General features: G+C 41.5%; 1 protein-coding gene across 3 annotated transcripts in view; it reads right to left on the bottom strand.

Annotated features, from left to right (window-relative positions):
* Positions 1 to 13,248, bottom strand: part of LOC147179957 (histone deacetylase 4-like) — a 62,288-nt gene that overhangs the window by 24,912 nt on the left and 24,128 nt on the right. For 2 of the 3 annotated variants that reach the window (XM_086068986.1, XM_086068985.1), the window contains 3 exons: positions 13,058 to 13,126; positions 2,817 to 3,097; positions 348 to 498 (listed from right to left, as the gene is read on the bottom strand). In XM_086068986.1, coding sequence (XP_085925112.1) covers positions 348 to 498; positions 2,817 to 3,097; positions 13,058 to 13,126 — 501 coding nt within the window. The remainder of the gene's footprint in view (positions 1 to 347; positions 499 to 2,816; positions 3,098 to 13,057; positions 13,127 to 13,248) is intronic. The other variant, XM_086068987.1, reaches the window with a different exon arrangement.

Genomic DNA, 13,248 nt, shown 5'->3' with positions numbered 1-13,248 from the left:
TCTATATTTATATCTTGAGATGGAACCCAGGGGCAGCAGATAGACAAACAACAGAGGCCCCAGAGTTGAACCATGTGGAACACCATACGTTCTGTTATAAATGTGAATTCATATTGCAAATATTTGTCTGACCGACTTTCTTTTTTTGCTTGACATAGTTAGCATGACAATATAAAGAAACCACACGATGTATCATCACAACCATTCTACCTCTCAAAAATTTAGCGATGGAATAATCGATAGAATTATCGTTTCTAAAATTGATAGTGACAGCCCTACTCTTGAACATTCAGAACAGGACAGGACTAACTTGAGGACAGGACTGGCTTGTGGTCAGGACAACTTACTCTCCTGCCCCCTTTCTTTGTTCTTTAGCAACTGCAACTTCTGCTCACGCTGCTGCTTCTCCAGCTCTTGCTCCAGACGATGGTTTTCCATTTTTCTCTGGTGCTCCAACAGCTCCTGCTGGTGCTTGATTGCCAAGAGCTCCTGTTGTTGCTGCAGGAATAAAAAAAAATAAAAATAAAAATCCAAATTAGCAAATGAGCAAAGACCAAAGGAGAAATGGAAAATCTTTGCTCACTTGGTTATGGCAGTGACGTATAATGATTTCACTCCTAATGTAAAATATGTGCATTGGCTGAATAAAGATTGTAGACAAACTGAGGCTGGCAATCATGTGACTGCATTTCTCTTCACTTCAGGATTCATGAGCGGACCTCACAACGCAGCAGGGACATACCAAAAGCAGGAAACAAGGCTGTGAATTATTGGTTGAGGGTGACAGGAAGGTGAGGCGACACTCGTGAGACAAGCCAAAGCCTGAGCTATTTCCCCTCTGTAAATGTAAATGTGTCTAACCACGTGTTTGCAGACATTTGAGAGCAAGTGTATGCTTTAATGGCTCGCTGCCGGCCGGTGTGTGCGTGTGCGTGAGTGTGTGTACACTGTGAATGGGTCTGATTGAGGACGGGCCTCCCCGGCAGGGCTGTGCGTCACTGGCTCCCACCAGAGTGATCTCGCAGCCCCACAGAAGCGGAAGGACCTCCCGTCAACATTGCCCATCCCTCAAGAAGGAAAGTCGAAGAAAGGAAAAGATGACTGGAAAATAGGGATAGACCGATAGGGTTTTTTCAGGGCCGATACCGATGCAGATTATTAGTATTGAAGGAGGCTGATAACCGGCGATATTTGGAGACGATATTCATTTTCAGTTAGGGGTGGAGTGAATATTGGCGTCCACATTTTTTAATATACAAATGCCAATCTTGAAGCTGTTATAATGTCTTAAAACATATTTATTGAACAATTTTTCAGACTTTTCAAAATGTAGAAGTGTTTTTTAATTGTAGAGAATAGACAACCTTTAGAATTTCTAACAAAATCTTCAGGCAGCTCCCAAGGTTATCAGCACATCTTAAAAAAATACATGGAAACTTAAACAAGCACATATCATAGCTCTTTATAATTTTCTACAGTAAATATTTTTTTCCAATATTTAACTTTGACATTTCTTTGTTTTAATGTCGAACAAAAACAAACAGTTCAGAAGGTTCCCCGGTCAGCAGCATCTCTTATAAAGTTAACTGAAACTTTAAATATTTCACAGAAATTAAAATAGTTTTAGATTTACCATATATCGGACGTCAGATTTTTAATTCATTCACTACAAGCCATTTTCACTGAAGCAACCCCCTTTGCTGCCGGCTGTTTTACTGGATTTTAACTGATTTTGCAAGGCCACAGAATATTGTGTTCTATAAAAACATGGAAAATACCAAAATTAAGTATATTTCTATCCGTTTCTGTTTTGCAGCAATTAGCATTAGAATATAGCTGAGTTTCATCATTCACAAATGTGTTTCAAACGCTGGGGAAAATAGCCTTTTTGCAACATGGCCCTGGTTGAGCTATTATACTCTGCTGCCACCTGCTGGCCGTTTTTGTAATAACTATTATTGCTTTAAGCTTTCTTTTCAGTTCAGAGGCTGCATCAAATCCTTCTGTACTAGCATTAAAAAAAACATTTAAAAAAAAGCCATAAATACGTTTTGGGGACCATGGTAATATATAATATAGAATGTTTGTACATGTTTTTGGGAGCAAATGAGTTACACAATGCAGATACCGATATTCGTTAAATTGCCCAAGATCGATGGCAATATCCCTAATGGCAAATAGAGAAAAAGTTCAAATGGAGGGTGGTTGGAAAATAGGAAATGACAAAAGGAAGAAGAGGAAAAAAAGGGGAGGAAAGAAAGCAGAAAAGTAGGAACAAAGGAAGGAATTGAGAAAAAGAGAGGAAGGAATAGAAGAGGAAACGTACACAGTAAGGCAGTAAGGGCGGGTGGATAGACGGTACAGCAAAAAGGAAATAAAAGCAAGGAGGCGAGTGTGCAAAAAAAGAAAGACTCACTCTAGCTCATATAATCCTCCATACCGCAATCTAATCTCCTGCCTCACAAATCATTTTATTCAGCTTTAGGAGCACATTACAAACATAATGTTAACACTGTTACTAAATGAGCTCAGGAATATTTTTCAGATATCTCCGCCCCACAGGAGAGCGGCAGTGAGTGTGGGTGTGCGGATCTCGATTCACTTTCCAGTCCAGTGAGCTTGATGTCTGCCATGTGGAGTTCTCATATGGAGTCTTGCCTCTAATTTTCAGCATCTTAACAGAAATATACGGGCCACCAACAGTTTGCACACATTTTCCATCCCTGTTGGAGTAAATGGAGCCAAAATGACTTGCTCTCTTCTACTCACAGGGAGTTAAAGAGCCAATTTAAGGGTGGTAAATAATGATGATTTACCTTTATGTGTTCCTGGAGCTGCGCCTCATGCTGGCGGGAAAGCTGCTCGTGCTGCCTTTGGAACTCGGCGATGAGGATCTGCCTTTGGATTTGCTGCTTCTGCTTCAGGTTCAGCAACTCCTGTTGCAGCTGTTGCTCGCGCACAGGAGCAGAGGCCACGCCCCCACCGACCTGCTGGCGGGGTGGGGACAGAGGGGACACCTGTTGGTGCGGGTCTACGCGCAGATCCATGGGGATGGCGGCGGGCGGGAGGCGCAAGGGCAGGGCTGAATTGATATCCACTGTTGAAGACAGAGAGGATGACAAGTGAGGCCAAAACGTATCACGCAGCCGCATTTATGGACGGGCAGGTATCAATGATGAAGGGCTTGTTAAATCAATCGGCCAGCCACAACATTATGACCATCAATGTAATGATGAAGAGTTCAAATGCAAAAGCATAAATCTTCATTTTTTTCCCCATGCTAGCTCCATGTTAACCCCTTCAGACCCATTCAAATTTTTCTGCTGGGCAATTTATATATATATATATATATATTTATTTATTTATTTTTACTGATTTTGATGTTTTTATTTGTTATAGTGGACGCCAGGATAGTATGGCTGTAACACGTTGTAAACTTACCAAGCTTATATGTAACATTCTTTAACATGATCATCATGCAAACCAACTTGCAATTGTGATTGGTTAGCTAAGCTCCAATCATGAAGCAGAAGTGTTGACATCATCCAAATTATGCGTTTCTATTGGTTTCGACACGCAAATATGTCATGTCCACTGCAATCATCTATGGGTCCGAAAGGGTTTAAATCATATTTTCTATCTAGACTAGACATTACACAGATCTGATTGGCTGGATTGGATACTTTACATTTTATTAGAATCGAATGAAGAAGTATGTAAAAAAAGCACACAAGGAATTAAATATGAATATAATAATAATAATAATAAATCATAATAATATCAATATCAATATCAATATCAATATAACATTTTATATTTCTTATTAAAACATGTAAGAAAAGTACGGAAGAGGATTAGGGCCAGTGAAGAAAAAAAAAAAAGATTGGCAGGATTTTCACTTCTGAATTAAAATTCTGACTTAAATCTCGAAATTCTGACTTTATTCTCGAAATTCTGACTTTAATCTCGAAATTCTGACTATGTAACAATTTGCCCCAGAATAGCTTTACAATAGCCTTTTTTAGTTGACCATTTATGACTCAAACATTTTGACCATTTATGACTGACACATCTTCTAATTAGCAGATTAACACCATAGCTGTTCACAAAGGGTACATCTGCAAGCTTCTGACCAATAGTTTTTAGACTGGATTCGGGTTCGAATTTCCCGCCCTCTGTCTGCAGATGTGATGTCATGTGCGCATTGTGTACGTGAGATGGGAGTGTTGCCGTTTCAATTTCCGGCCACGTGTGGCAGTAGCGATTCAAAATTCAATGTTCTGCATTAAGCTGCTTTAAAGTGAGAATTCTGCCTTTTAAGTGATAATAATAGTACTGATAAATAAATAAATAAAATTAGAATTCTTCTGGCCCTAAACCTTTTCCATCTTCCTGTTGTTGTTGTTGCTTTTCCTCATCCTATGAAACGTCAGTGTGACAAATATTTTTGTCAAAGAAAATTCTGTGCAATTAATTTCACTGTAACGTTCTTTCAGAAGTGTCCAACTTCATGTCACTCCCTTTCAGCATCTTCCCATCCTCACGTTCTGTCCTGCCATTTCCCCGAAACAAATCACTACATGTTTACAACACCTCAGGCGCACTCCACAACTCTTCTGACTCCAATTGCTGATCTATTTATACCAGACAATGCAAGAAGGCAGACATCTTTGATTTGAGATTCTCAGACCTTAAGGTAGGTGAAAACCTGTACTGCTGTGCTCAACGATGACGGTGGGTATTGTGATGGGAAAAGTGCTTTCCCCCAAACTGTTCAATTGTAGAATTGTATTGATTAGATCACATTATTTATGAAATACCTACTGGCCGGGTTGGTTAGCATCTGTTAGGTACATGGTGCCTTAACACAGTGCCATAATGGCAAAGCGACCCTGATTAGGGGAAAGATCACCATAAAGTATTTTAGTACTTCAATATAGTGTCCATCAAATGATTGCAATGAATTCCTGACCTAATGATATTTATCATATTATTTTCCAGTCGGGCCTGGCACTGAAACAAGTCGAGCTGAAGCAAGGAAACGCTGCAACAGGTGGAAAACCAAAGAGAAAGGATTGTCTTGACCAATTTTGCACATCACACTGATCCAGCAAGGCTCCTTCATGTTTGCCTCACAAAATGACAAGCGCATCTGAGGGAGATGAAATCGGAGCTGATCGGTAAGTATCACAGGATAACTTGAAACTGAGGCTAAAGACAATCAGATTTTAGAGACGATCTCCAGCTGTACACCGTCACAGTCAGTAAATCATTTCCCTGTCCATCGGTTGCACTTGTGTTTTAATGCAACAGGAGAGGAAAATACTAATTGAATTTCTGACTAGATACTTACAATTTGGCTGAATCTATCGACTTGGAGCAACGTCCTGTTTGTTTTTGTTTGTTTTTAGGAAGTGTTAAGGTGTGGTTTAGTTTTTTTAGTTTTTAGTTCGTCACTGCTGTCTTGTTTGCTTTTGTCTTGGTGCGCCCACCCAAGGCGCTTTAAGTAGCTTCTATGGGGTGGTCTCTTTCACATGTGACTGTCTGGTAAACTTCAGGTTGCCCTAATGGTGGTAAATATGAAACTGTAATACTGGGCAAGTGAATAAATTGATTGGAAGTTGCATCGGTAGTCGCTGAAGGATTTGAAAACAGCATATAAGCGCTCCATTTTGTTTATCTGGGCTTTTTTTCAGTGGTCTTCTGTCATTTGTGATTCTGAATATTCAATTAAACGCAGCACTGTTTAACTTAATGAGACAAGAATGGCAGGAGTGTGACGCAGCAAGTTTCCCCCTCAATAGCTTGATGAGAGCAAATTCTTAAAGTGAAAGTCAACCTTAAACATTTCTTGTCGACAATATGTTATATGTGACCTCACTAGTTTAAACATGACATTTTGATTAATATTACATTCGTGGTATATGAGTTATGAAGCAAAATCCAGCCGTTTTTATCCAATTCAGGGGGCGGCCATTTTGCCACTTGCTGTCATGACATCAAAGTTGCTCAGGGCTCAGGCAACAACCAATCATATCTCACCTGTTTTCTGAAGCTGCGCTGTGATTGGTTGTTACCTGAGACCTGAGCAACTGTGATGTCATCTTCAGTCGACAGCAAGTGGCAAAATGGCCGCCCCCTGAGATGGATAAAAATGGCTGCTTAACTCATATTCCACTAACGCAATATTAAACAGAATAACATATTTAGACTAGTGGGACTTCCCTTTAAATTAAGTTTCGTTCTCTCCTCTCATCTATAAAATAGTTTAAAGGAGTAGCGAGCCAATTAACGTCAGTCCACTCCTGGTTAATGCAAAGCCATAACTAACACTCCCACTCTCGCTGTACAAAAAATGTTCCTATACGAGTGGTGAGTCGCTGGCAAAACATATGAAGACAAACATCAAGTCCCTCGTAAGGCATGCTTGACAAATGCTCACATCGCACGGCAACACAGAGATGCTATTACCCATCAGTGCTTTCCGTTTTCGCCGTCTCCCCCCCCCCCCCCCACCCCCTCCGCGAGGGAACTCCCTTTCCTGCTCACCGGAGCGCCCTTATTGCGTTCCACGGCTGGCAATTTCCACTTGGTGTTCATCATCTTGCCGTCTTTAACCTGCTAGGCCACTGTCTCTCTCTCCCGTGTGCCTCATTTCCCCAGCGGTGACATCACAGACCATTCGGTTGGTTTATTACGCAGCCCTGTGCTTTTCCAGGAACTAACATCTCTCAAATACACACACACACACACACACACACACACACACACACACACACTCACACTCACACTCACACTCGTCTCTCAGCGTGGTTTCCCCTTGCCATTGATTCTAACACTCAACGTTCATTTCACAAGGGCAATCAAGTATATCTGAGGCTGCCTCTTGCTCGCAGTCATCATCATGCTGTTAACAACATTGTCCCGCCCTTTCTCCCCACTCTGGTTTAATACCGCAAGCTCAAATTCCTGGCGTGGAATTTTTCCCGCACTTCCCAAATAAATAGACCCACAAAATGGTTCCGCATGAAGCCATCGAAGGACTTCCAATGCGTAGAAGCCAGTGATACAATCAGGGTTCAAACAAAAGGTGCTCTGTCCCGAGTTGTACAACACATCTAGATGCACGTAAATACCATGAAATAAAAGTTGGAGTTCTGAACGTTTGTCTCATATTCATCTTTTGATCTGAAACATAAATATCTTGCTGTTCCAATACTTTTGGAGGGTACTTGTATTTTTTAATTTAAAAAAAAGTTTTTCATGTCTCGATTACTTAACTGTGTTTTTGCATGCATCACTGAGGTGATTAGTCAGTTTGCTGATTGAATAATTGTGGCTTTTCCTCAACCTCCTAAACGTCATTCAATTAATTTTAGAAAAGAAAAATAGGCGCAACTGATTTATTTCCCCATATATTTCTTTCAGGGAGTTTCCAACTTCACAACAATCCCTTTCAGCATCTTCCACTCTCCATCCCCACCCACCGTACTGTCCTGCCAATTCCCTGCACCAAACCACAACATGTTTATGACCCCTCAGGCACACTCCACAACTCTTCTGGCTTCAATTCGGATCTATTTATTTATACCAGACAATGCAAGAAGGCAAGTGGGCATCTTTGATTTCAGATTCTTTTGGCCTAATTTGCTAAAGGTTTCGTGTGCAAAAACTTGATTGTGCACGCGAACAGATGTGGAAGCTGATCTACTGTCCTAACCGGATCGCATCTCTAAAACGCACTCGATTTTAATTTCGCACAGTCCATTTTGTGCATTGTGCGAGGAGTATATGCAAACAGATGAGAATGAGCAATGTAATCTACCAAAACCGAGATTAATTGCACTGGCTGATTTGACGTCTTTTACTGCCGTACGTGAAAGCACACAATGCAGTGCTAGCAAAATGAGAGGCGACAGTGTAAACATTTTAGCTTGTGTTCGCTTCTTCCACTAACACTTCCGATTCCATCACTTCAAACTTTATTTTGCACTTACGGTGACCGCCCAAATTTTCTATGGTGACCAAGCCTCTTAAATACGAGATACGACAGGCCAGGTCGTTGTCCTGCTCGCTTATAATTGACCTTACCGTGACACGCCCCTTCCCGCCCACTAAATGCGACGAGCAGCACACTCTAAAGGCAGCTAAAGTGCATCCACAGTAATGGCAAAGTTGTCAGATCTTCCTAGTGATTTCTTGGTCAAGTATTTTCAGGATGCCAATATTTCTCTTCGAAGCAAGCAGAGGGGCTTTACATTTTTAGTGAAGGGTATCTTTACTCCCTCACCAATTTTGCAATTTTGCCCAAAAAACAATAGAAATACACATCGCTGCCTGCTGCTACAGAAGTCAGAAAAAGACAGTCGCCTCACTCACTTCCACCGATTGTCAGAAAAACCGAACTTTTTGGACATTGTTCCTGTCAAGCAGGGTAAGAATGAACTTATTCGTTTTGTTGGCATTAATAGTAAATAGGAAGTCAACAAACGTGAGGAAAGTTAGCTACCCGGAGCCATCGTTAGCCTTTGACTAAAAACAACAATGGAGAACATTACCTCAGTGCAGACGTTGTAGTTCCGGGTAATTTTGGAGGGATTCAACTGGTTGTGTGGTCTTCCACAAAGTTTGATCCAGCGCAGACATTTTTGGTAGTTGAGGGTTTAGGGAAGGGAATCAACTGGACACCTCCTCGATCGGGATAACGGGATCTCCCTTACACAAGCCGTGACTACAGCGTTTAAGCTTTTTTATTGATTGTTTTCTTGCTTTTGGATAACCACGCAATGCATCACCGGGAGCTGGATTGCTTTGTTTGTCCGCAGCAAAACACACATGCCGACGCACACATGACATCTTTTACGGTAAAGGCAATTTCCTTTTTTTATTTTATTTTTTATTTTTTATTATTTTTTAAAAAGCTCAGTATTGTTCATTCGGTAATGTCATCATCATTGCTCCCCTTTAAAAAAAAAATGTATTTAATTTTTATTATTATTTTGTATGTGGGTGAGTATGTGTATGTGCGTGCGTGCGTGCGAGTGTGTGTGTATTCGTTAGTTCACCAAAAACCTATTAGAAAAATCCCATACCGTTCACCTAAACCGAACACCGCCGTCAGGAGACCCGAGGAAGGACCAAAGAAAAGAAAGGAAAGTGAAATCCAGCACCGACCAGACACCACCCACCGGGCCGCCAACCAGAGTTCTTCACCAACCCCAGAAACAAATTCCAACAAATCAGGGAGACCACAAGAGACCAAAGGAGAGACTGAGGAAAGGAAGGAAGGACAGACGAAGCAGAGTGAGATCCACAGACACCAGCATCCAAGAAGCAGATTGTGTCTGAGTTTGGATAGGCAGGCACCCCACCGATCCACCCGCCTCCCAGGCATGTCAGTGAGTGTATGTGGTGCATCAAAAAAATAAATAGGGGGGTGGGGGTGGGGGGGCTCGGCGGGGACACGGACAGGGGACCGCAGCACTGCTCTATACTGCGGTCTGCCCCAAACGATGGCACCCCGCCCAGACCCCCCCCCCCACCCTCGCCACACACACACACAGTTGTGCATTAAAATTGGAGGGGAGTTGTAGGGCGAAGACGGTGTTTCCAAACTACCCCACCCCCCCAAAGTGTGTTATGTGCCCTATATGTCTATAAAAGTGTATTGTGCAAACCTAGTGCAGTGAGTTAAGAGGAGCGACCAGCGGGGCCCTCCCCAACCGGGCAGGGGCAGCAGGCGGATACTGGGGCCCACCCGAGGTGCCAGGAGGTCCACCGGAGCGGGGTGGGCACAACACAACCCCCCCCCCCCCCCCACACACACACACACACACACTTTTTACACCTCTTGCCAACACCACACACAATCTGTTCGAGCGAGTGAACACGCTATTTAGCGCCCGCTATTTGGGATCTGGGTAAATCAGTTCTTACTGTGTACGACTATTGTCCGAACGCCGCAGCTTCACACTCATTAGACGTAAATGATGCCATGCTGGGCCGAGCGGAGCTGTTTAGTAAAATGTGGCAGATAATTTTCCTTTAACCAATCCTGATGGTGAGGAGAGTCTAGTAGAGTAGAGGATATGTTGAATTTCACAACAGGGGAGTTTAGACGGTAAAAATTAACAGCTTTGCATTTATGGAGTATAATAGTGACAGGGAGGCTTGCTGATTGGCCTCCGGGGGTGGGCTAAGCAAGCATTGAAGGTGAAACGGCATAAAATTTCATTGACCAAAATTATTAACCATACAAGATTTGCAACCATACAAATACATTAGCCTCAATTGCATAAGAAAAAAACATTTGACATTTGAATCCTTAACTCATTTACTCGCAGCCATTTTCACTGAAGCAACCCCCTTCGCTCCTGGCTGTTTTACTGGATTTTGACTGATTTTGCAAGGCCCACAGAATATTGTGTTATAAAAACATTGAACCTACCAAAAGAAAGATTAGAGTCTCTTCTTTCATCAGGAAAACAAAAGTATATTTCCGTTTTTTCCATTTCTGTTTCCGTTTTGCAGCAATTCACATTAGAATATAGCTAAGTTTCATCATTATTCACAAATCGGTTTAAAACAGTGGGGGAAGAGCTTTTTGCAACATTGCCCTGGTTGATGTCTTATACTCTGCTGCCACCTGCTGGCCGTTTTTGTAATAACTACCATTGCTTCAAGCATTTTCTTCAGTTCAGAGGCTGCATCAAAGCCTTCTGTATTCTCTGGCATAAAAAAATGTTTTTATAAATACGTCTTTGGGAGCATGGTAATATTTAAAATAGAACGTATTTATACGTTTTTGGAAGCAAATGAGAAAACTTGAGCTGTATCTGTTAAGTCAATTCATCTTTATTTATATTGCGTTTCTCAACAGCCGTGGCTGTCACAATGCACTTACAGAACACGTAACATAACAAAACACAATACAAAATAATCAGCAACAAGTCTATTTTGATCTCAATAATCAATTGAGATTCAAATGTTTTAACTGAAATTGAAAATGGTAATAACAAGCTTTCTAAAGTTTTAACACTGTTTATCAGTAAACCATAAACAAGTCTTGAAGGTGGCATAAACTCTGCCAAGTCCCAACCAAGCAGCAAAATCTGATTGCAATCATGACACCCTTTCAAAGGCCACGTCAAGCTGAAGCATTCTGCCAAAAGCAAGTTCCAACTCGCCACCCGCTCCATACAAACATCTATACCTCCATAGAGCACACAAATGGATTTAAAGCAATGGCCTAGAGGTCAGATTATGAGATGGCACAAAAGTCACATGAAATTGTGCTAAACCAAACTTGAGTTTCCTTACCTTGTTGCTTCAGCTCTCCCTACTTTGACATTCAAAACAACAAATATCGAATGACTAATGCGAAACCCTCAATTTGCATCAGCAAGGAAACTATATTTGCCTTCAAGATACAGGAGTGAGTCGAAGACACGACCAGCATAGCCAAGCGCGGCTTTCCATCCAAGACAACAGATGATGAGAATTTTTAAAGAGGTGATTCCAGTGAGTCTCAATATTTAATCAGCTTAACTGGCAGCAGAAAGTACCCCTGACGGCATGCAAGGGCGTATGAAAAGCCTCCGTGAGGTTTAGGACAAGATGGAGATGATACTTCTTCCAAACTAACAAGCTAACTGACCTCTCTGACTGCTTGATGCTCAGCTGCAGAAAGATAAAAAGTAGTAAACTAGTAGTTCACTCGACAGCCCCACGAGAGGAAGTAAGTTAGTGCCCCCCCCCCCCCCCCCCGACAAGATAACTAGGGATAGACCGATTATCATCTGCCTTTTTACGAATCTGAAGGTCGATAAGGCTGGTACTTCACTGAGCAGTCAATGCTTGCGAACGTAGCAATTTTAGGGTTTTCATGAGGATTTGTGAGGTGTTCACAAGTGTTTACTTGTCCCAAAGAATTTTCAAAACATATTCAGAGAATTTGTCACTGTCTGCAAAGATCTTTTGAAACCATTTACGAACCCTGACGAAAACCTCAAATTAGCTATATTCGCATGCATTTGCCGCTCAGTGAAATACAGAGATTTTTTCATTTATGGATCCATCTAAATTTTCACTGTATAAAAAATGATGCTGACACTGGGAACCCCCTGCACTTTTTATTTAAAATTTTAAAAACAACAACAGAAAATTAAGAAATTATGTTGACATTTTGGAAAACTATTTACATACTTAGTTTTTAATTGAACTCAACACAAGTTAATTAAATTTGTACTTATCTTAGTTTTAATTTCAAACAAAAACAGAAAGTGCAGAGAGTTCCCAAGGTCAGCAGCATCTCTTTTAATGTTACCTGAAATTTTAAATAAATAGTTCCCTGAAGTTAACAGGTTTTTATTGATCTATTATCGGACGTATGGTCAAAAGTACCTCAATTATGGATAAAAAAAATGTACCGATCCACTTTATAGGTCAATTCGACCCAACTTTCTGGGTTGTTTATACAAAATGACCCAATTTTTTGACCCAAGTAAAGGATCTGACCAATATGTATGATTTAGTTTTACGCTGAAAGACCCATTTTTTGACTCAAAGTTGGGTCAAATCGACCCAAGTAGAGCATCGGTCCATTTTTGACCCATAGTTGGGTTATTTTTGACCCAACTGTTTTTAGAGTGTTCTGAGATAACAGAATAAAGAAAAAAGAACAACTGTCCTCACCGTGCAGCTGCAGGAGCAACAGCAGCAGAAGAAGACACAAGCGTTTGCTTTGCTATTTTTGGACAGCTTTCCTTTTCTAAAAATCCAAGAGCAATTTCACATCACTCCAAAAAACAGTGCTCGTGCACTACATCCTTCCATTAAAAAATTAAAATTAAAATTAAAATAAAAAGCAACAGAGCAAATTTGTTTTCAAACTAAATTCCACTAAATATTGTTTTAATGCAAAAATGCATATTAACTGATTCATTGCAAAGCTGCACAGGATGTGGTTTGTAGCACAACTACACTAACACACACACACACACACACACACGGACGCGCACACTCACGCACACAAACAAGCAAGCATGGGGTGTCCAACCTGTTGGGATGTGGTTGAGCGGCGACGTCTTGAGAACCTCCAGCGCCTGCTCCTTCCCCAGGATCCCCTCTGAGGGAGAGAGAGAACACTCCGCTTCAAATATGGTCCGCAACATCGGGATGTGCTTGCAGCAACGACCCCGCTAATCAGGCGCTTCGGTCCGAGCGAGCGGGCTTCAAGCGATGTGCTTG

Source organism: Leptonotus elevatus, chromosome 2 (assembly GCF_054856555.1).
Source record: "Leptonotus elevatus isolate MCC_2025b chromosome 2, RoL_Lele_1.0, whole genome shotgun sequence".
In the NCBI taxonomy this organism is placed as follows: domain Eukaryota; kingdom Metazoa; phylum Chordata; class Actinopteri; order Syngnathiformes; family Syngnathidae; genus Leptonotus; species Leptonotus elevatus.
Note: the sequence above shows the minus strand (reverse complement) of the source record. Positions and strands in the feature narration are given on the sequence as shown.